This window comes from Erpetoichthys calabaricus, chromosome 5, assembly GCF_900747795.2.
Source record: "Erpetoichthys calabaricus chromosome 5, fErpCal1.3, whole genome shotgun sequence".
In the NCBI taxonomy this organism is placed as follows: domain Eukaryota; kingdom Metazoa; phylum Chordata; class Cladistia; order Polypteriformes; family Polypteridae; genus Erpetoichthys; species Erpetoichthys calabaricus.
This window is the reverse complement of record NC_041398.2, coordinates 82,822,732-82,845,112: the sequence shown is the minus strand read 5'-3', so window position 1 is coordinate 82,845,112 and position 22,381 is coordinate 82,822,732. Positions and strand designations below refer to the sequence as shown.

At 41.3% G+C, this 22,381-nt stretch overlaps 1 protein-coding gene across 4 annotated transcripts in view; it reads right to left on the bottom strand.

Annotated features, from left to right (window-relative positions):
- htt (huntingtin) overlaps positions 1-22,381 on the bottom strand; it is a 242,530-nt gene that overhangs the window by 181,248 nt on the left and 38,901 nt on the right. For 2 of the 4 annotated variants that reach the window (XM_051928233.1, XM_028801715.2), the window contains exons 9-11: positions 12,465-12,669; positions 8,309-8,356; positions 1,849-1,929 (exon numbers count right to left, since the gene is read on the bottom strand). In XM_051928233.1, coding sequence (XP_051784193.1) covers positions 1,849-1,929; positions 8,309-8,356; positions 12,465-12,669 — 334 coding nt within the window. The remainder of the gene's footprint in view (positions 1-1,848; positions 1,930-8,308; positions 8,357-12,464; positions 12,670-22,381) is intronic. The other 2 variants (XM_051928234.1, XM_051928235.1) reach the window with 1 other exon arrangement.

Below are 22,381 nucleotides of genomic sequence, written 5' to 3'. Positions count from 1 at the left end.
ATTTCCATGGTGAAGAGAAACCCCTTCACAACAGCCAACCAAGTGAACAACACTCTCCAGGGGGTAGGTGTATCGATATCCAAGTCTACCATAAAGAGAAGACTGCATGAAAGTAAATACAGAGGGTGCACTGCAAGGTGCAAGCCACTCATAAGCCTCAAGAATAGAAAGGCTAGATTGGACTTTGCTAAAGAACATCTAAAAAAAGCCTGTACAGTTCTGGAAAAACATTCTTTGGACAGATGAAACCAAGATCAACCTCTACCAGAATGATGGCAAGAAAAAAGTATGGAGAAGGCGTGGAACAGCTCATTATCCAAAGCATACCACATCATCTGTAAAACATGGTGGAGGCAGTGTGATGGCTTGGGCGTGCATGGCTGCCAGTGGCACTGGGACACTAGTGTTTATTGATGATGTGACACAGGACAGAAGCAGCTGAATGAATTCTGAGGTGTTCAGAGACATACTGTCTGCTCAAATCCAGCTACATGCAGTCAAATTGATTGGGTGGCATTTCATGATACAGATGGACAATGACCCAAAACATACAGCCAAAGCAACCCAGGAGTTTATTAAAGCAAAGAAGTGGAAAATTCTTGAATGGTCAAGTCAGTCACCTGATCTTAACCCAATTGAGCATGCATTTCACTTGTTGAAGACTAAACTTCAGACAGAAAGGCCCACAAACAAACAGCAACTGAAAGCCGCTGCAGTAAAGGCCTGGCAGAGCATTAAAAAGGAGGAAACCCAGCATCTGGTGATGTCCATGAGTTCAAGACTTCAGGCTGTCATTGCCAGCAAAAGGTTTTCAACCAAGTATTAGAAATGAACATTTTATTTCCAGTTATTTAATTGTCCAATTACTTTTGAGCCCCTGAAATGAAGGGATTGTGTTAAAAAAATGCTTTAGTTGCCTCACATTTTTATGCAATCGTTTTGTTCACCCCACTGAATAAAAGCTGAAAGTCTGCACTTCAACTGCATCTGAGTTGTTTCATTTAAAATTCATTGTGGTAATGTATAGAACCAAAATTAGAAAAAATTTGTCTCTGTCCAAATATTTATGGACCTAACTGTATTTTAATGTATCCAGTCAGTATACTTTAAATAGCGCAGTAGTAGAAGTTCATCAAGAATTTGGTTCCCATCCAAAAGCTTTTTAGCCTCCTTAATAAAATGGACATTTTCTGTGCTATTCTAAGGATTCAGCTGGTGTTGACAGACCACGAAAGGCAGTCAGTAATGTGGGAATACAAGAACCTGAACCTACTAAATATCTAGATGGCGGAGTCGTTGATGTGGAGTACAGCATGATTGGCTTTGTTTTTTTATGAACTATGACATAGACAATGATACATTTTTTTACATTTGTATCTGTGACATTTTACTTTGTCAAAACTATTTTCATAGTTCATATTCATTGAGATTTTATAAATATAAAGATGATATACAGTAGTACTTCTAATAAGGTAACAATGATTAAACTGCTGCTGTTTCACTGATAATAAATTACTGTACATTTGGATAAATGTCAACGTAACCAATTCAAGGAAAAAAATTACACAGGTTTGTTCCATTAATATTTTGAATATTAATTATGTATTTCTGCATTCAATGCCACTAGTCTAATCCAAGACATATTTTCCCTTAAAGTGTGATAATGTGTCTATGATATTTCACATCGGGTTAGCCAAGTATGATGTATTTATCAGTCCATTTACTAATCTTGATCCATTTTAGCTCTGCAGTCACTCTTGACATTAGAAACAGCCATCTTACAAAGATATTACTTCAAAACGCAAAAACAGTTATGGAATAAAAATTTCCCTTTACAATATAACACACCTGTGAAAGTTCCAGTGCTGACTTCTGATCGTGTTTCGGAATCATCTTCCAGGCCTTCCTCTTCACCACCAAGAATCTTTCCTGGTAAATAAAAATCATTTTAATCTTAAAGGACAAGGACAGCTTTCAACATTCAACATTCACTTTCTTCTTGCTAATACTATAAACAATAATTCAGTGTACTGGAAATGCTCTATGAAGACCAGATACAATACAAAAAATACACAAGTATAACAAAGTATAAATTATTAACAGTGCTTTATATACAGAAAGTAAAAGTTTTACACAGATGTGAAGACGACGAGCTAATACTAAATTTCCAGTACAGCTTTCCTTGTAGTTTGCCAAAAACATATTTTTTTCTTAAAAAAATGTGAAGAGATTTTTTAATGCTACATTTTTTTTTCTTATTTAGTAGCATATTTAGTTTCCTGAATATGTGGAAAATTAAAAAGAAAAGCAAATATAGATGCAGATCAGACAGTAACAGCAGAAATTCCTGCAAAGAGTCAATTTAATTTAAAAGTTGTAGTCAGGTTTAGCATGATTTGTTATATCGGTAAATGCCTTCCCATACATTTTACTTTTCAGAAAAATGTAATTCATACACTTATTTTGTTAAAGGAAATACTCCACACAAAAATTATATTTAAGTTACCTACCCCATGTAGTTTGTAGTACTGTCCAAGAATTTGTATCACAGGTTATCATGGACAATTGACAGAACAGGAGATTAAATAGTCGATACAGTTGTCGTTATCAATATCCAGTTTATGATGTGCCCCGATTATTTTGAAAGTGTATATTTAACATTATTTTAGCAAAAAGCATGTGTTTGGAATGTCTGGAGCATAAAACTGGATGACCGACACTTGAATTATATAATACGAGTAAAATGAGATTTTTTTTTTTTTTTTTCCATGGTAGCTTTTCATATCATTTGCTGTTGTACAGCATTGGTCACAATTGGATTCTATTATATCATAAACCTTCTTCTCTCCATTCTGCATGAGAACATTACAAATATTTATTGGCTACTACAACAAACTACATGGAGTAAATACGATAACTATATCTGTTCTATGGGAGCTTGAGCATTCTCTCATAGTGCTCCTCAACTCTGGAATTCCCTTCCCTCTCATATCCGTCAACTAGACTCAATAACACATTTAAAACTGCCTTCAAAACTTCTCTCTTCAAACTGGAATACCAATTATGAATTTAACTCTGTTACTGCCTATTATCTTTGATGTTTACACCTACCTCTGTACCTTATTGCTATTTGACTTTATTGTCCTCTTTGTTTTCATATCTTATTACTGTTGTTTAATTTCATTTTAAGGTGACCTTGAATGTTAAGAAAGGCACCTATTAAATAAAATGAATTATTATGATTGCATTATTATAAAAAATTTTTTGGGGTGGAGTATTGATACAAGTTTTTTTGATGATGCTGTATTCATTTATCTATCTATATATTTATTTATTTTAGAAAGCTTTTTTATTTGCATTTATCATATAAGGCAAATTTCTAGCTGCAGTCCACTCCATGGCACTTAATATTATTTTAAAAAAGAGTGTAGAATAGCCCACATTTAGCTGATGAATTTGTAGCTAAGGAACATTTAAAAAACTTTTTCAATGCAGGACTGAACTTGACAACCACTTAGAAATCAGACATAGCTATAATAACTATTTACACATTTCTGAATAAAATGCAGTTTATATTTCCAGTTGTTTTTATATTTAAATCTATGAAAACAAGCATGGATGCTTGGTACATGGTAGAATTAAGGAGGATTCTTCAACTACAATATTACAACCTAATTAAAATTGCATCCTGAATATTCAATGAAGCTTTATAAGATGCTCAGACTTCAAAATATATTGTGTAAAATGTTGAAAAGAAAATGCAAATATAAAATCTTTACAGTCTATTTATGTAGAATACAAAAACAAATTGAGAAATGAATGTTGGGCAACTTGCAGCACATGGTTTCAAGTCAAGTTGGGGAGCATGCACTGGTACAGTGCATTGCCGCACCCACTACATGACGAAACAACTCGGGATCCCAGTTTGCAACCCACCAGGCAGACAAGCTGTCCAGTCCCACCCTTCGGAAATGACCCTCTACCTGCCGCTGCCAGGTGTTATGTGGGCGACCCCTTGGCCTGGTCCAGCCACTCGGGTCGCCAACAATGAGGATCTTATAAGCTGGATCACCCTTGGGGAAACGTGCCACATGGCCATACTGCCGCAACTGACACTCCCTCACAATGCAGGTAATGTGCCTCATTTGGGACTCCATGAGTAACTGCTCATTCTACACAAAGTCAAACCAACGGTACCCAAGGATTTTCCGGAGAGACACAGTACAAAAGGAGTCCAGTCTTCATCTCAGGTCACTGGATAGCGTTCATGTCTTGCAACCATATAGCAAGACAGGAAGCACCACGACTCTAAAACACTTGGACCTTTGTCCTTTTGCATAGATATCGGGAGTGCCACACACGCCTTTCCAGCTACCTCATGAACCTCCCACGCTCTCCCAATCCGTCTACTGACTTCATAGGAGGAGTCACCAGAGATATGAATGTCACTGCCAAGGTAATTTAACCTCTCGACAAGGTCAACACTCTCTCCGCAAACAGACACACTGCTGATGGCTGTGCCCAAGAGGTCATTAAAGGCCTGGATCTTGGTTTTTATCCAGGACACTCGCAAGCCCAGACACTCAGACTCCTCGCTCAGTCTCTCGAGCGCCCCGATCAGAGCCTCCATTGACTCCGTGAAGATCACATCATCGTCAGCAAAGTCAAGATCCGTGAATCTTTCTTCACCAAAAGATGCCCCACAGCTGCTGGACCCCACAACCTTGCCCAATACCCAGTCCATACAAGCATTGAACAGAGTAGGAGCAAGAACACAACCCCTGACGAACCCAAGAATCAACTGGGAAAAATGCAGAGGTCCTGCCTCCACTCTGTACAGCACTCACAGTATCAGTGTACAGGCCGGCCATGACATCCAGCAACCTCGAGGGGATCCCGCGAACCCTCAGGATGTCCCACAGGGCAGCTCAATCAACTGAGTTGAACGCTTTGCGAAAATTGACAAAAGCTGCAAAGAAACTACTGATATTCGCATTTGTGCTCCATGAGAACCCTCAGTGCCAAGATGTGGTTGATGGTAGACTTCCTAGGCGTAAAACCACACTGTTCCAGTCACTGGTAGGTGAGCAAGTGATCACGGATCCTATTGAGGACGACCCTAGCAGGACCTTACACGGCACCGAGAGCAGTGTTATCCCCCTGTAGTTGCTGCAATCCAGGCGATCACTTTTCCCTTTCCAGACAGGGACGACAAGTCCTGTTTACTAGTCAGTTAGGATGATGCCAGTCTCCCACATGGAAGCAAAGATTGCTTGCAATGCAAGGAGGACAGCCTTACCACCAGCCTGGAGAAGTTCACCCCAGATGCCACAGACCCATGCAGCCTTTCCCCCCCTCAGCTGGTTCACCACCTGTGCAATCTCAGTGAGATTGGGTGGTTCACAGCTAATTGAAGGATCAGCCTCAAGAACCGTGAACCCAGAGATATCCAACATCCTAGCCGGAGGATCAGCTTTGAACAACTGCTCAAAGTAGCCAGCTCAGCAGGTCACAACTGCAGCGTCATCCGTAAAGTCCCTTCCATCAGCTGCCCTGACAGCAACTCTCCAAGGAACAGATTCAAGATGTGCATAATGCTTCAATTCCAGCAGGACGTGGGTCGCTAGACCACAGGTGGTGCGTCACTTGCTCACAGATTCCTCTAACAAACACCTCTTATCTGCCCTCAGAGCCATCCTTCTCAGTTCCCAGTACAGACCAGATTTGCCATTGAGCCGTGCGCTGCGACTCCTCCTGATGATATCCAAGGTGCCCTGCGAGATGAAACACTTCCTTCTGGGAACAGCGGTAACACCAACACATGGTTTGATTCTTTAAAATATTTTTAATTAAAATTTGTATCAACTTTTAATAAATTTTAATAAACTAAAAAATTACCAGCCAAAACCAACAAGTAAAAAATAAAAATTACAGTTCATAAAGAGTTCTTCTGAAAAACAAAATCTGTATTTTAATAGAGTTACTGTATATGAAGAAAATATGTTTATATTCATTCATTGCAGCAGCACTTGATATATAATAATAAATTCCTGGATGATAAGCAAAGTCCACAGTACATTTATTATGGTATGTTTATGTTCTATTATGTCCCATATACAGTAAATCCATCCATCCATCCATTTTCCAACCCGCTGAATCCGAACACAGGGTCACGGGGGTCTGCTGGAGCCAATCCCAGCCAACACAGGGCACAAGGCAGGAACCAATCCTGGGCAGGGTGCCAACCCACCGCAGGACACACACAAACACACCCACACACCAAGCACACACTAGGGCCAATTTAGAATCACCAATCCACCTAACCTGCATGTCTTTGGACTGTGGGAGGAAACCGGAGCGCCCGGAGGAAACCCACGCAGACACGGGGAGAACATGCAAACTCCACGCAGGGAGGACCCGGGAAGCGAACCCAGGTCCCCAGATCTCCCAACTGCGAGGCAGCAGCGCTACCCACTGCGCCACCGTGCCGCCCACACCCATTAATCTCCACGTATAAAAATTACTAAAGCAAAAAATACATTTATTTATTACATTTCTTCCCAGTAGACAGCAGTTTCCCCATTTACTATTACATTTTTGATAATTTATGTGTTAAAGAAAAAATGATTTATTTTTGAGATGAAAAGCAGCAAGAATGAGATTTTCCTTACACTACACTATTGCCTCAACATTATTTTTTTCTGCCAGATAGCTTCAGACCATCTACCAGTCCTTAATCAACCAAATAGTACTTATTAATTAATCAAAGGAAAAAAAACGTTCCTTGAATTTGCTCCCTCTAGTGAAGTGTTCCCAAGTTTGGTCCTGGGGTCCCACTGTAGCTGCGGGCTTTCATTCTAATCATTTTTACAAATAAATGGTTCAGTCTTACTTCTATATTATCTAACTGTTTAATTAGTCTTTTTTGTCTCTTATTGTGTACTCAGAAATATGTGTTAGTATATTTACATGTATGCAAAATTCAGAAATTTGCATTACACAAATGCCTGCTTCATCCATCTAAAATTTAGCAAACCCATTTTATAATTTCTGGATTGACATAAAAACAGAAACTGGGAAATAACAGCTTGTTTAATAAAGGCAGGAGTCCAGTTAAAAACGGAAGGTGGCTGGTATGAGCACCAGCAGCTAAGGTGGTTTGCAGGACTGAGGTCCACATAGTTAAGCTTTTTATTAATAATTAGCACACAAATGAATGCAACATAAAAGTAGCAGAACAGCTTCAACATTTATTGTCATTTGCACCTATGTCTGAACTGCTCATCACCAATTGTCAGTATCTGGATGCAATTTAAAGAGCAAACCCCACAGAAATAAGCAGAAGTGAAATAGAAATGTGTTTCTTTGTTATAGTTTTAAACACTAAACTTTGTTTTATCATTTTTAAGTTTCTTCTAAATTCAAATATCATACCAGAACACTTTTCTGAATGGAGAATAAGAAAAGAAAAAATCCAGCTAATAAACAATTAGATTGATGAGACAAGAGTGACCCACGGATTTGTGAAACTGGTTGAAATGAAAGCATGAAACCACAGTATTACACCAGGACCATTCAACAACAAACAACAGCACTAACAATATTTGTACTTTCAAAATGATACAAAACAAAAACCAAAGCATTAACATTATCAAAACTAGAAAAGAAATGCTGCCCATAGAAATTAAAATGTTTGCTGTTCCTTGAAGAATTCATAAAACTTCAGTTTACATAAAACTTGAGCTGCTTTACTGAATGGTATGGAAATTGCATTTTTGATCTCACTGCTAGAGGAAATGTTGAATACTTCATGTAAGTACAAGTTAGTTCTGTTAGAGTAAAATACAATTCTCCTAAATTCCTTTTTGCCATTTCTGAAATCTCACTTTATTCAGCTGCATAAATTATGGTTATGCACTAGGATCCATATCACCAGTATCATAAGCCCTAACCATATAGAGTGTGTTTCAATAGTGCAGTGCGGAAAATCAAGCTAACCTCTTCCTATCTAATGAACCTGAAAAATCTGTTGTCTATGCCATGTGGTTATTTCACTGCATATATCTTTTCAGAACTTGACAATTTCAACAGATATGCATATATTGTTCTACTTATGCACTAAATACATAGAACAGCAAAGAAAAAACTCATTGGACTTTTTTTAACCATCTTTAAATGTATATCGGTTTTCACATATCAAGCCTGACAACTTTCCTCCAAAAGAATTAATTATAACTGGATTGCGTGTTTTAAAAATGACAAACACTGTACTTGGACTACATAAAGTAATACTGAGACAGATAGTCACCTTTTTGCTTTCGAAGTGTTAGAGGACTGCATGATGACCCCCCTCCAGCTGCAAGGGACAGGAAAGAGAAAAATATGACCCAAAAGAACCCAACTAAAGAGAAATTTTGCAGGCAAGGAAATTTCTGGCTCTCATAATTCAGAAAAATAATCAGAATAATGCTTTAAAAATTATTAAAATATATCAGTAATCATGAAGAAGTAAACAGAAGACTGGTTATTAGCTGTAAAAGGAGAGAAGCCCAGGCAAGGAATAAAAATAATACATGCAAATAAAGAACAAGATTAGGAGAAAGAAAGAATAAATCAGACTACTTCAACAAAACACTGTTTAAAAATAAAAGATGACAAAATAAGGCATGTGTATAATTTGCTGTTCCAATACCAGGATAGGAACCCCAAAAGCTACATTTTAGGCTCAAAAAACACATCTTCTTAAAAATACCTGTAAAAGTAATTACTCCAGTAGGTAACTTATGAAATGACATAAATGAAGATGATAACAGAAAAAACAAAAAGAAAACTTCATTTTAAATGAAGAACAATATAAGGAGTGACACAAAAATTACCAAAATTGTTTATATAAAAAAAAAAAAAAAAAAAAAAAAAAAAAGTTAAGCAAGTTACAGTAATTTTCTTTTAGTCACTGTCAAAACATATTCTTTGAGATGCAATTCAATTGTCCCAGCACTTATTTAATTCTGGTTAACATTTTCTGTGCTCATTTATTGCTGCCTTATCTACAGCCTCAATTTTTTTCCTCAATTTCTAACACAGTAGCAAATTGTCTTCCCTTCAGTCTCAATTTTAATTTAAAGGGAACAAAATGCAAAGGCAGCAAGGACAGTGAAACAAGAAGTGTGAGGTAACAACCACCACTGTTTGTCAAAAACGTTTTGACTGAAAATATGATGAGTGCAGGTGTGTTGCCATGGTGCAAAATGCAGTTTGACAGCACCACAGCTCTCTTTTTTCCTGATGCTTTCCAGCAGATGACTCAGCAGTTCAGTGTAACATCACTAATTAACAGTCTGATCACTGGGAAATGGTTAATTAAAAAGTTCATTTGTGTCAAAAAATGCAATCATCACTACCTTGATGTTCAAAATGACCGACATTCTTTTTCGACTTGGAGAAAAAAAAAATCACCTAAGTTACATGCACAGTTGTAGATTAAACATCTGTAATATGCATCTTGATCAGCTCAGCACAATGCCACTTAATGGGCCAATGAACAAAACTACAGACAAGTGTTGCCTACCAGCATAGTTGATAACCATACCCAACTCCTGTACGATTTATCAGTCCTGGGTATTTTTGGGTCCCCCTCGTATACTCACCATGAAAGTGATCTGAACATTCTACTCAAGCACCTGGACTCTACCCCAAACACAACACCTTGGTCATAATGTGCTTTATGTATAAAGGCATTTTACAATTACATTATAGAAAAGGCAACAAGTGATGGATCAATGATTTTTGCTGTAGGGACAGGCTCTGTGTAAGCAATAGTCAACAACTACGGAGTGCTATCCTGGAAGTACAATGCATACAATGCAGGCAGGAGGATTAAACAACGCTGTGTGTTTTGGACTGTGCAAATAGAGAACTGATCTAATGTCTCATGTTTATTGTACAACAAAAGAATGGAAAAAGGAAGAAAAAAAAAAAACAGCCAAGATTGATGCTGAAGACGCGATAAACAGACAGGATTCATGCACAAAGCACTGTGTCAGACAGCACATTGATGCCTGTTTGAATGCCGCAACTTGCTCTAAATGTGTTTTGTGCACTTGTAATACATGTTGCATGTTCTCAATAGGTAACTTGTGCTTATAGAATGTGTCACACATTTGCGCACAGGAACACTGCCTAAAATCACGACTAGAAAACTTATTTGGTCACACTCAAAGCGTAATGCTCACTCACAAAATGTATGGTTCTAGAACCCAGACTTTTGGCAGTAATCTAACTGCATAGTCAGAAATTAAAAGATTAGAAAATGTAACACCAGCAGAAATTCCAAGCAAATACGTTGCCTGGCAATATAGTTCACTTTTTTTTTTTTTACTTGAACATAAACTTGAACAATCACTGACACCAATAAACTTCTAAGTACAAAATATTTATATATTTTGGAAAAACAAAATTTCATTGTTTTAACCCAGTGCCAAGGTAACACAACAGAAAAATATCAAAAAGCATCATTTTCTTTTTTTTTTTTTTTAAATTTGTGGAGATTCCCCAATGGAATAATGTAGTGTCCTTGCCTAACTGTAATATATATTGCAATTTTGGTAACATACAGTTACGTCCATAAATATTTGGACAGAGACAACTTTTTTCTAATTTTGTTTCTGTACATTACCACAATGAATTTTAAATGAAAACTCAGATGCAGTTGAAGTGCAGACTTTCAGCTTTAATTCAGTGGGGTGAACAAAACGATTGCATAAAAATGTCAGGCAACTAAAGCATTTTTTTAACACAATCCCTTCATTTCAGGGGCTCAAAAGTAATTGGACAAATGAAATAACTGGAAATAAAATGCTCATTTCTAATACTTGGTTGAAAACCCTTTGCTGGCCATGACAGCCTGAAGTCTTGAACTCATGGACATCACCAGATGCTGGGTTTCCTCCTTTTTAATGCTCTGCCAGGCCTTTACTGCAGCGGCTTTCAGTTGCTGTTTGTTTGTGGGCCTTTCTGTCCGAAGTTTAGTCTTCAACAAGTGAAATGCATGCTCAATTGGGTTAGGATCAGGTGACTGACTTGGCCATTCAAGAATTTTCCACTTCTTTGCTTTAATAAACTCCTGGGTTGCTTTGGCTGTATGTTTTGGGTCATTGTCCATCTGTATCATGAAACGCCGCCCAATCAATTTGACTGCGTTTAGCTGGATTTGAGCAGACAGTATGTCTCTGAACACCTCAGAATTCATTCAGCTGCTTCTGTCCTGTGTCACATCATCAATAAACACTAGTGCCCCAGTACCACTGGCAGCCATGCACGCCCAAGCCATCACACTGCCTCCACCGTGTTTTACAGATGATGTGGTATGCTTTGGATAATGAGCTGTTCCACGCCTTCTCCATACTTTTTTCTTGCCATCCTTCTGGTAGAGGTTGATCTTGGTTTCATCTGTCCAAAGAATGTTTTTCCAGAACTGTGCTGGCTTTTTTAGATGTTCTTTAGCAAAGTCCAATCTAGCCTTTCTATTCTTGAAGCTTATGAGTGGCTTGCACCTTGCAGTGCACCCTCTGTATTTACTTTCATGCAGTATTCTCTTTATGGTAGACTTGGATATCGATACGCCTACCCCCTGGGGAGTGTTGTTCACTTGGTTGGCTGTTGTGAAGGGGTTTCTCTTCACCATGGAAATGATTCTGCGATCATCCACCACTGTTGTCTTCCGTGGACGTACAGGTCTTTTTGCGTTGCTGAGTTCACCAGTGCTTGCTTTCTTTCTCAGGATGTACCAAACTGTAGATTTTGCCACTTGTAATATTGTAGCAATTTCTCGGATGGGTTTTTTCTGTTTTTGCAGCTTAAGGATGACTTCTTTCACCTGCATGGAGAGCTCCTTTGATCGCATGTTGTCTGTTCACAGCAAAATCTTCCACATGCAAGCACCACACCTCAAATCAACTCCAGGCCTTTTATCTGCTTAATTGATAATGACATAACAACGGACTTGCCCACACCTGCCCATGAAATAGCCTTTGAGTTAATTGTCCAATTACTTTTGAGCCCCTGAAATGAAGGGATTGTGTTAAAAAAATGCTTTAGTTGCCTCACATTTTTATGCAATCGTTTTGTTCACCCCACTGAATAAAAGCTGAAAGTCTGCACTTCAACTGCATCTGAGTTGTTTCATTTAAAATTCATTGTGGTAATGTACAGAACCAAAATTAGAAAAAAGTTGTCTCTGTCCAAATATTTATGGACCTAACTGTACATTTATATTGCTATGCATGTATGCACTACACAGTTTTTACAGATCATTGATAAAATATTTTCACTGAAAATATATCATCAGATACAAAAGTCTACTAAAATGTAATTTTATAATAGACAACAAAAACAATCAGGACTCAAAACACTCAAAAAAAAAAAAAAAAAAAAAAAAAAGATAATATTCACAGCCATAAGATTACCTATGAGTTCAAGGATACTGCTACTCCGACTGCGATTCTCCACCTCCTCCCGAGATATACTGAATACCGGAATGCTTCCTGTTGTTATGAGTACATGAAGAAGGTCGGGTGGTGGTGTGCGAAAGACTTGCTGCAATAGCTCTAACGCTGCTGTTACAACATTGTGATCCCTGTGCTGTGTATAGCGAAGAGTAAGTTCATAAACCTGAAAAAAGAAACAACAAATAGAATTTTTTGCATTCAAAGTCCATACCACATTACATTTTCTGTTAAAAAAAAAAAAAAGACATGAAAACAGCATTTCCACATTTACTTGCGCCACCACCATCTACTCAAAGCACCATGATGTTCCAACAATGATGGATGGATTAAAAGCCAGAAGTCTGTATGACCATCAGCATCAAGTGACTCCGTGAGAACCCCTAACTACAAAGAGGACTATTTCATTTATGTTAGGTTGAATGCCCAGAGGGGATTGGGCGGTCTCATGGACGGTCTGGAGTTTTTTTTTTGTTTTTTCTGTCCACCCTGGCCATCAGACCTTACTCCTTCTCTATGTTAACTAATGTTGTCTTATTTTAATTTCTTATTTTGTCTTTTATTTTTCTTTACTTCATTATGTAAAGCACTTTGAGCTACTTTTTGTATGAAAATGTGCTATATAAATAAATGTTGTTGTTCTTTCTTTTTTTTTTGTTGTCCTGGCCCACTATGAAGGTCAGTTCTGCATAGCTGGGAGGTTGGTGGAATGGTGGGTGCCACTGGCATTGGGTATTCAGAAGTGTGAATGAAAAGTGAAGGGGAGGGAGGGTGTTTCTGACAGTCATATAGTACATGGTCTTGCAGAGTACTGTGGACTGGAGTGGGGGTACTAGTAATTGTAATTCTCTTTGAAGAAGGGGCCTGAGTTGCCTCGAAAGCTTGCATATTGTAATCTTTTTAGTTAGCCAATAAAAGGTGTCATTTTGCTTGGCTTTTCTCTACATTCATAATGGCTAACACGGTACAACACCCTAGTACTTTAGCATCCTAGATATTTTCCTTGAACTTTCTCTATTCCTATTTCATTTGCCGCTTATCCCCAACCCTAAAGGCTTTCTTCATTGGTTAAGAAGAGACTTCATTTCACTGGTGACCCATGGGTCTGTTGTTGGGGAAACAGAAAACAGTCCTTGATGGCATAACAGTCTAAAATAATAATAATATACTCAGTAATGCAATCATTAAGTACAACAATATCCTCACCACACTCTTTGTAGAACTCTTCTAGTCTGTATTTTTAAATCTGTCGTTCAAAGTGTCAACTGCCTCAGGTCACCACTCCCTCTCTGACAAGGTGATAACCAGCTGTTGCACAACAATGGTCTTATACCAATGCATAAGGTTATGTTCACACAAACACGTTTTCATTAAAAAAAAATGCAGTTTATCCCCAGAATGGGAAAAACCCCATAATTTACAAAAGAATCCCTGTCCATAATGAAATACCTGAAAACGCCTATGATGGCGAATTTCACCTACATTGGGAATGTGCAGAAAACTATCCACGTACGTAGATGAATCATTAAGCCAATTTCCCCCGGGGACAAATAAAGTTTTACATATATATTTATATATAAACGTGTAAGTGAGAAAATAAATAAATATATCTAAGCTAATTAAAAAAGTAAATATATATATATATATATATATATATATGTATATATATATATATATACAGTGGTGTGAAAAACTATTTGCCCCCTTCCTGATTTCTTATTCTTTTGCATGTTTGTCACACAAAATATTTTTGATCATCAAACACATTTAACCATTAGTCAAATATAACACAAGTAAACACAAAATGCAGTTTGTAAATGGTGGTTTTTATTATTTAGGGAGAAAAAAAAATCCAAACCTACATGGCCCTGTGTGAAAAAGTAATTGCCCCCCTGAACCTAATAACTGGTTGGGCCACCCTTAGCAGCAATAACTGCAATCAAGCGTTTGCGATAACTTGCAATGAGTCTTTTACAGCGCTCTGGAGGAATTTTGGCCCACTCATCTTTGCAAAATTGTTGTAATTCAGCTTTATTTGAGGGTTTTCTAGCATGAACCGCCTTTTTAAGGTCATGCCATAGCATCTCAATTGGATTCAGGTCAGGACTTTGACTAGGCCACTCCAAAGTCTTCATTTTGTTTTTCTTCAGCCATTCAGAGGTGGATTTGCTGGTGTGTTTTGGGTCATTGTCCTGTTGCAGCACCCAAGATCGCTTCAGCTTGATTTGACGAACAGATGGCCGGACATTCTCCTTCAGGATTTTTTGGTAGACAGTAGAATTCATGGTTCCATCTATCACAGCAAGCCTTCCAGGTCCTGAAGCAGCAAAACAACCCCAGACCATCACACTACCACCACCATATTTTACTGTTGGTATGATGTTCTTTTTCTGAAATGCTGTGTTCCTTTTACGCCAGATGTAACGGGACATTTGCCTTCCAAAAAGTTCAACTTTTGTCTCATCAGTCCACAAGGTATTTTCCCAAAAGTCTTGGCAATCATTGAGATGTTTCTTAGCAAAATTGAGACGAGCCCTAATGTTCTTTTTGCTTAACAGTGGTTTGCGTCTTGGACATCTGCCATGCAGGCCGTTTTTGCCCAGTCTCTTTCTTATGGTGGAGTCGTGAAAACTGACCTTAATTGAGGCAAGTGAGGCCTGCAGTTCTTTAGACGTTGTCCTGGGGTCTTTTGTGACCTCTCGGATGAGTCGTCTCTGCGCTCTTGGGGTAATTTTGGTCGGCCGGCCACTCCTGGGAAGGTTCACCACTGTTCCATGTTTTTGCCATTTGTGGATAATGGCTCTCACTGTGGTTCGCTGGAGTCCCAAAGCTTTAGAAATGGCTTTATAACCTTTACCAGACTGATAGATCTCAATAACTTCTGTTCTCATTTGTTCCTGAATTTCTTTGGATCTTGGCATGATGTCTAGCTTTTGAGGTGCTTTTGGTCTACTTCTCTGTGTCAGGCAGCTCCTATTTAAGTGATTTCTTGATTGAAACAGGTGTGGCAGTAATCAGGGCCTGGGGGTGGCTACGGAAATTGAACTCAGGTGTGATACACCACAGTTAGGTTATCTTTTAACAAGGGGGCAATTACTTTTTCACACAGGGCCATGTAGGTTTGGATTTTTTTTCTCCCTAAATAATAAAAACCATCATTTAAAAACTGCATTTTGTGTTTACTTGTGTTATATTTGACTAATGGTTAAATGTGTTTGATGATCAGAAACATTTTGTGTGACAAACATGCAAAAGAATAAGAAATCAGGAAGGGGGCAAATAGTTTTTCACACCACTGTATATATATATACACATATATCCATCCATCCATCCATTGTCTCCCGCTTAACCGAGGTCGGGTCGCGGGGGCAGCAGCTTGAGCAGAGATGCCCAGACTTCCCTCTCCCCGGCCACTTCTTCCAGCTCTTCCGGGAGAATCCCAAGGCGTTCCCAGGCCAGTCGAGAGATATAGTCCCTCCAACGTGTCCTGGGTCTTCCCCGGGGCCTCTTCCCGGTTAGACGTGCCCGGAACACCTCACCAGGGAGGCGTCCAGGAGGCATCCTGATCAGATGCCCGAGCCACCTCATCTGACTCCTCTCGATGCGGAGGAGCAACGGCTCTACTCTGAGCCCCTCCCGGATGACTGAGCTTCTCACCCTATCTTTAAGGGAGAGCCCAGACACCCTGCGGAGGAAACTCATTTCAGCCGCTTGTATTCGCGATCTCGTTCTTTCGGTCACTACCCATAGCTCATGACCATAGGTGAGGGTAGGAACATAGATCGACTGGTAAATTGAGAGCTGAGCCTTGTGGCTCAGCTCCTTTTTCACCACGACAGACCGATGCGGCGCCCGCATTACTGCGGATGCCGCACCGATCCGCCTGTCGATCTCACACTCCATTCTTCCCTCACTCATGAACAAGACCCCGAGATACTTGAACTCCTCCACTTGGGGCAGGATCTCGCTCCCAACCCTGAGAGGGCACTCCACCCTTTTCCGGCTGAGGACCATGGTCTCGGATTTGGAGGTGCTGATTCTCATCCCAGCCGCTTCACACTTGGCTGCGAACCGATCCAGAGAGAGCTGAAGATCACGGCCTGATGAAGCAAACAGGACAACATCATCTGCAAAAAGCAGTGACCCAATCCTGAGCCCACCAAACCGGACCCCCTCAACGCCCTGGCTGCGCCTAGAAATTCTGTCCATAAAAGTTATGAAGAGAATCGGTGACAAAGGGCAGCCCTGGCGGAGTCCAACTCTCACTGGAAACGGGTTCGACTTACTGCCGGCAATGCGGACCAGGCTCTGGCACCGATTGTACAGGGACCGAACAGCCCTTATCAGGGGGGCCGGTACCCCATACTCTCGGAGTACCCCCCACAGGATTCCCCGAGGGACACGGTCGAATGCCTTTTCCAAGACCACAAAACACATGTAGACTGGTTGGGCAAACTCCCATGCACCCTCCAGGACCCTGCTAAGGGTGTAGAGCTGGTGCACTGTTCCGCGACCAGGACGAAAACCACACTGTTCCTCCTGAATCCGAGGCTCGACTATCCGACGGACCCTCCTCTCCAGGACCCCTGAATAGACTTTTCCAGGGAGGCTGAGGAGTGTGATCCCTCTGTAGTTGGAACACACCCTCCGATCCCCCTTCTTAAAGAGGGGGACTACCACCCCGGTCTGCCAATCCAGAGGCACTGTCCCTGATGTCCATGCAATGTTGCAGAGGCGTGTCAACCAAGACAGTCCTGCAGCATCCAGAGCCTTGAGGAACTCCGGGCGTATCTCATCCACCCTCGGGGCCCTGCCACCAAGGAGTTTTTTTGACCACCTCGGTGACCTCAGTCCCAGAGATGGGGGAGCCCACCTCTGAGTCCCCAGGCTCTGCTTCCTCATTGGAAGGCATGTTAATGGGATAGAGGAGGTCTTCGAAGTACTCCCCCCACCGACCCACAACGTCCCGAGTCGAGGTCAGCAGCGCACCATCTCCACCATATACAGTGTTGACACTGCACTGCTTCCCCTTCCTGAGACGCCGGATGGTGGACCAGAATCTCTTCGAAGCCGTCCGAAAGTCGTTCTCCATGGCCTACCCAAACTCCTCCCACGCCCGAGTTTTTGCCTCAGCAACCACCAAAGCCGCATTCCGCTTGGCCTGCCGGTACCTATCAGCTGCCTCCAGGTTTCCACAGGACAAAAGGGTCCTGTAGGACTCCTTCTTCAGCTTGACGGCATCCTTCACCGCCGGTGTCCACCAACGGGTTCGGTGATTGCCGCCACGACAGGCACCGACCACCTTACGGCCACAGCTCCGGTCAGCTGCCTCAAAAATAGAGGCACGGAACATGGCCCATTCGGACTCAATGTCCCCCACCTCCCTCGGGATGTGGTCGAAGTTCTGCCGGAGGTGGGAGTTGAAGCTACTTCTGACAGGGGGCTCTGCCAGACGTTCCCAGCAGACCCCTCACAACACGTTTGGGCCTACCACGCCTGACCGGCATCCTCCCCCACCATCGAAGCCAACTCACCACCAGGTGGTGATCAGTTGACAGCTCCGCCCCTCTCTTCACCCAAGTGTCCAAGACATGTGGCCACAAGTCCGACGACACGACCACAAAGTCGATCATCGAACTGAGGCCTAGGGTGTCCTGGTGCCAAGTGCACATATGAACACCCCTATGCTTGAACATGGTGTTCGTTATGGACAATCCGTGACGAGCACAGAAGTCCAATAACAAAACACCGCTCGGGTTCAGATCGGGGGGGCCATTCCTCCCAATCACGCCCTTCCAGGTCTCACTGTCATTGCCCACGTGAGCATTGAAGTCTCCCAGCAGAACGAGGGAGTCCCCAGAAGGTATGCCCTCTAGCACCCCATCCAGTGACTCCAAAAAGGGTGGGTACTCTGAACTGCTGTTCGGTGCATACGCACAAACAACAGTTAGGACCCGTCCCCCCCACCCGAAGGCGAAGGGAGGCTACCCTCTCGTCCACCGGGGTAAACCCCAATGTACAGGCTCCAAGTCGGGGAGCAATAAGTATACCCACACCCGCTCGGCGCCTCTCACCAGGGGCAACTCCAGAGTGGTACAGAGTCCAGCCCCTCTCAAGGAGATTGGTTCCAGAGTCCAAGCTGTGCTTCGAGGTGAGTCCGACTATATCTAGCCGGAACCTCTCAACTTCGCGCACTAGCTCAGGCTCCTTCCCCTTCAGAGAGGTGACATTCCACGTCCCAAGAGCCAGCTTCTGTAGCCGAGGATCGGACCGCCAAGATCCCCGCCTTCGGCCACCACCCAACTCACACTGCACCCGACCTCCTTGGCCCCTCCCATAGGTGGTGAGCCCATGGGAAGGGGGACCCATGTTGCCTCTTCGGGCTGTGCCCGGCCGAGCCCCGTGGGTGCAGGCCCGGCCACCAGGCGCTCGCCATCGAGCCCCACCTCCAGGCCTGGCTCCAGAGTGGGGCCCCGGTGACCCGCGTCCGGGCAAGGGAAAACGCCGTCCAAAATTGTTTTCCATCATAGGAGGTTTTGTTTATACACATATACATATATATATATTGTGAAATGTGGCCGGCTGTTTATCCCGGCCAATACCCCCAGGCCACCAGGTGGAGCCCTTTCTGCAGCATGGAGGTGCCCCGAATGCCAGTAGGGAATTCTGGACAATGCAGTTTTTATCCCCAACCCTGCTGGATGCTGTGGGGGCCACTAGGGAACGCTGCAGGGAGGAATAAGGATTATTTGCCCTACGCCCCGAAGTACATTCAAGTCACATGGACAGGAGGAATGACGTGCTTCCGGGGTGAAGAAGAAAGGATTTTTATCTGACCCGGAAGTGTTCCAGGTCACGTGGACAGAGAGGGTGAAATGCTTCCGGGTCAAGGACTATAAAAAGGACTGAAACACCAGAGCGTTGAGCTGAGCTGGGTGGAAGGGTGGCAACGCGTCTGGGAGTGTGGAGGATTGTATTGATTTATTATATGAGTATTGTGGAGTGTAGGTGCTTTGTGCACTTTAATATTGTCCAAATAAATAATTATTGGACTTTTACCTGGTGTCTGAAGAGTGGTCAGAGGGTTCAAGGGGGTCGAGAGGACTTCAAACTGTCACAATATATATATATATATTATATATATATAAAAATGAATAAATAAAAATCAATGTGTGTATGTATGTATGTTCCAGCATCACGTCCGAACAGCTGGAGCGATTTTCATGAAACTTGATAAACATGTTTCTTAATGGTCGATTAAAAATACTGTAGGGTGAAATCCGCCATAACCCACCCCCTTCTGTTTAGGGTGGGGAGGGGGGTGATCTTACGGTCTTGTTTGCATGTTATCATTCAGTTGACACTCGGAATGACCACCAAAGGGGAACTGGAGGTGACTGCCGGCATTCTTTATGTTTGAGCACCACTGCACCCCTGTTGCTTTTGAAATTAAACAGAGTTCTACCCGTGCAAGTGTGTGTGTCTGTCCGGCTTGGAAGTGAGACGTAGAGTCGAGGTGAGGACTCCAGCTCCGAGGATAGGCAAGCGAGACCAGCACACCGGCAAAACGAAACCTCCTAAGAAAGACAGTTGCTTAGATGCTAATGTACAAACGAGGCGAGCACATCGGCAACACGAATCCTCATAGCAGAGAGATGCCCAGAGTAGTTCTGATGATTTCAATACTTTCTAGGATCCCGTGCTTTTAACAGCAGGCTTACACAGTTAGTATATAGCAGGCGACTGACACCATTCTTTATGTTTAAGCAACACCGCGCCCCTGTTGCTTTTCAAATTAAATAGAGTTGGCCGTTTCGGAGCGTCAACAGGATGATAACATACATAACCGCAAAACAAGCACATTAGTGAGTCTTTATTGTTTGTTAATTTATTTCTATTTTTAAAGTTCTTTATGTCTGAGCACCACTGCACCCCTGTTGCTTTTCAAATTAAATAGAGTTGGCCGGTTCCGAGCGTCAACAGGATGATAACATACATACAAGTCCGCCAGACAACGACATTAGTTGAGTCTTTATTGTTTGTTAATTCATTTTTATTTTTTAAGTCATGTTTTTTTTAAATTATGTTTTTCTCAAACAATTAAAAAAAAAAAAAAAAAAAAAACACCATTTTCCTCCTAGGCAACGCTGGGTATTTCTGCTAGTAAATAAATAAATAAGGGTGTGTGTGCATGCGTCTATTTCAGCACTTTCATGCAGTCATGTCCCTGTCTGTCCTGTATTGTGAGCTCTGCTGCATTCTACACCCACCCAGTTCTTCAAGTGCCTTGTTATTAATTTTGCTGCAGAATGTATTCCTCCTTCATGAAAATTCATTTTAAGTAATACATGTTGATTAGTGGCTGTCAACGGAGTAACTTACAATCTAATTCTCATACTGCTCTGAATTTTTTACTACAAGGGTAACATCACTGGTCAGAGGATTTATCCAAAAAACAGTAGCAACCGATAAGTGATTTGCTTTTTACTCATGCATGCAGCATTTAAACTTTACAAAAAACAATTTAGATGCATACAGGTATGCAACACAACAAGCGCAACTCTTTTATGACCGCTATGTTAGAAAATGCTTTTTGTCCATGAAGGATGACTATTCGGGGAATGAGCTGCTGTAATGAGCAGAATGCAATTAGAGAAAAGCCACGAAATAAGTACCAACCAATCAGAGTGCAATTAGGGTATTGTTTTTGGAAAACACCATTTAGGCTCATCCACACCAAAACGCAGAATCTATGTTTTCAAAAGACATGGCTCTGGAGAGCATTTTCAAAAGTCTTCATTTTCAGGGGTCAAAAACGACAAGGTAGTGTGGATGAAAGGCGAAAAGATAGACAAATGAATCTGTTTTCAACTGAAAACAGACTAGTCTGGGTATGGCCTAAGATAAATGAGATTATGGTCCGGTCATCCAAGAGGGGGAAGAGTTTTAGAGCTGTATGCATTATTGACATTTCCATCTAAGAGGTTGAGTGTTCTGTTCTTACATGTGCTGCACTTGACAAAATGATCAAAAGTGGGTAAGAATGCGAAGATTTTAGAAACACCTAATTAGAGTTACCAGAGATCTGAATAAAAGCACTGAGTGTTGCCCCTGACATTTAGCAACAGCCATGTACTTAATGTCACACATAACATCTGGAACTGCAGAGTTCTGAATGTGAACTGTAAGCAGAACAATGTGGGATAACACACACAGCAGATAATGCATACTGATGGTAAGCAGCTCAATGACCGGAATGCATATTCTGTCTTCAATGTGATAGGTCCATAATTATTGTTTACAAATAAGCTAACCTCCCTCCTTTAGTCATACTGCACTGTTGATTTATTCGTCTGCTTGTAGCGTGATAATTCCATTTAAGGCAATATGTGAATATGGAGCAGGTTCGTACAGACACATCTCAGTTAAACACAAAGCTACACCTAATGATATTCCTTCTGCGATCTCCCCATTACAATTTATTTTTCTTTCTCATTTGCCAGTAATCTTATATTTCCCGTAACAATCACTGGAAGATAGAGTTTATATCTATTATATTCTTTTCCTGCTGCTTCTTTTAACACCAACTCTACTGCCACAGTATCTGCATCAAAGACCTTTTGGTATACACAGCTTCTGCTGGCTAAATGAAGTCTGCTGCTGCAGGATTAACAGCTAAACCCTCATGTACAGAATCCCATTGCTACTGTTGGCAAAAAGCTCAAAAGAATAAAATACCCCAAAAGTCAAAAACAGGGTAAAAGTTTTCCACAGCTAATTAATTATCATCATTACAGTACAATAATGCTAATTAGAACAAACATAACAAAAAACAAATACAGCAATGGTAGAAAATAAAAGGTAAATAAACAGAGGCA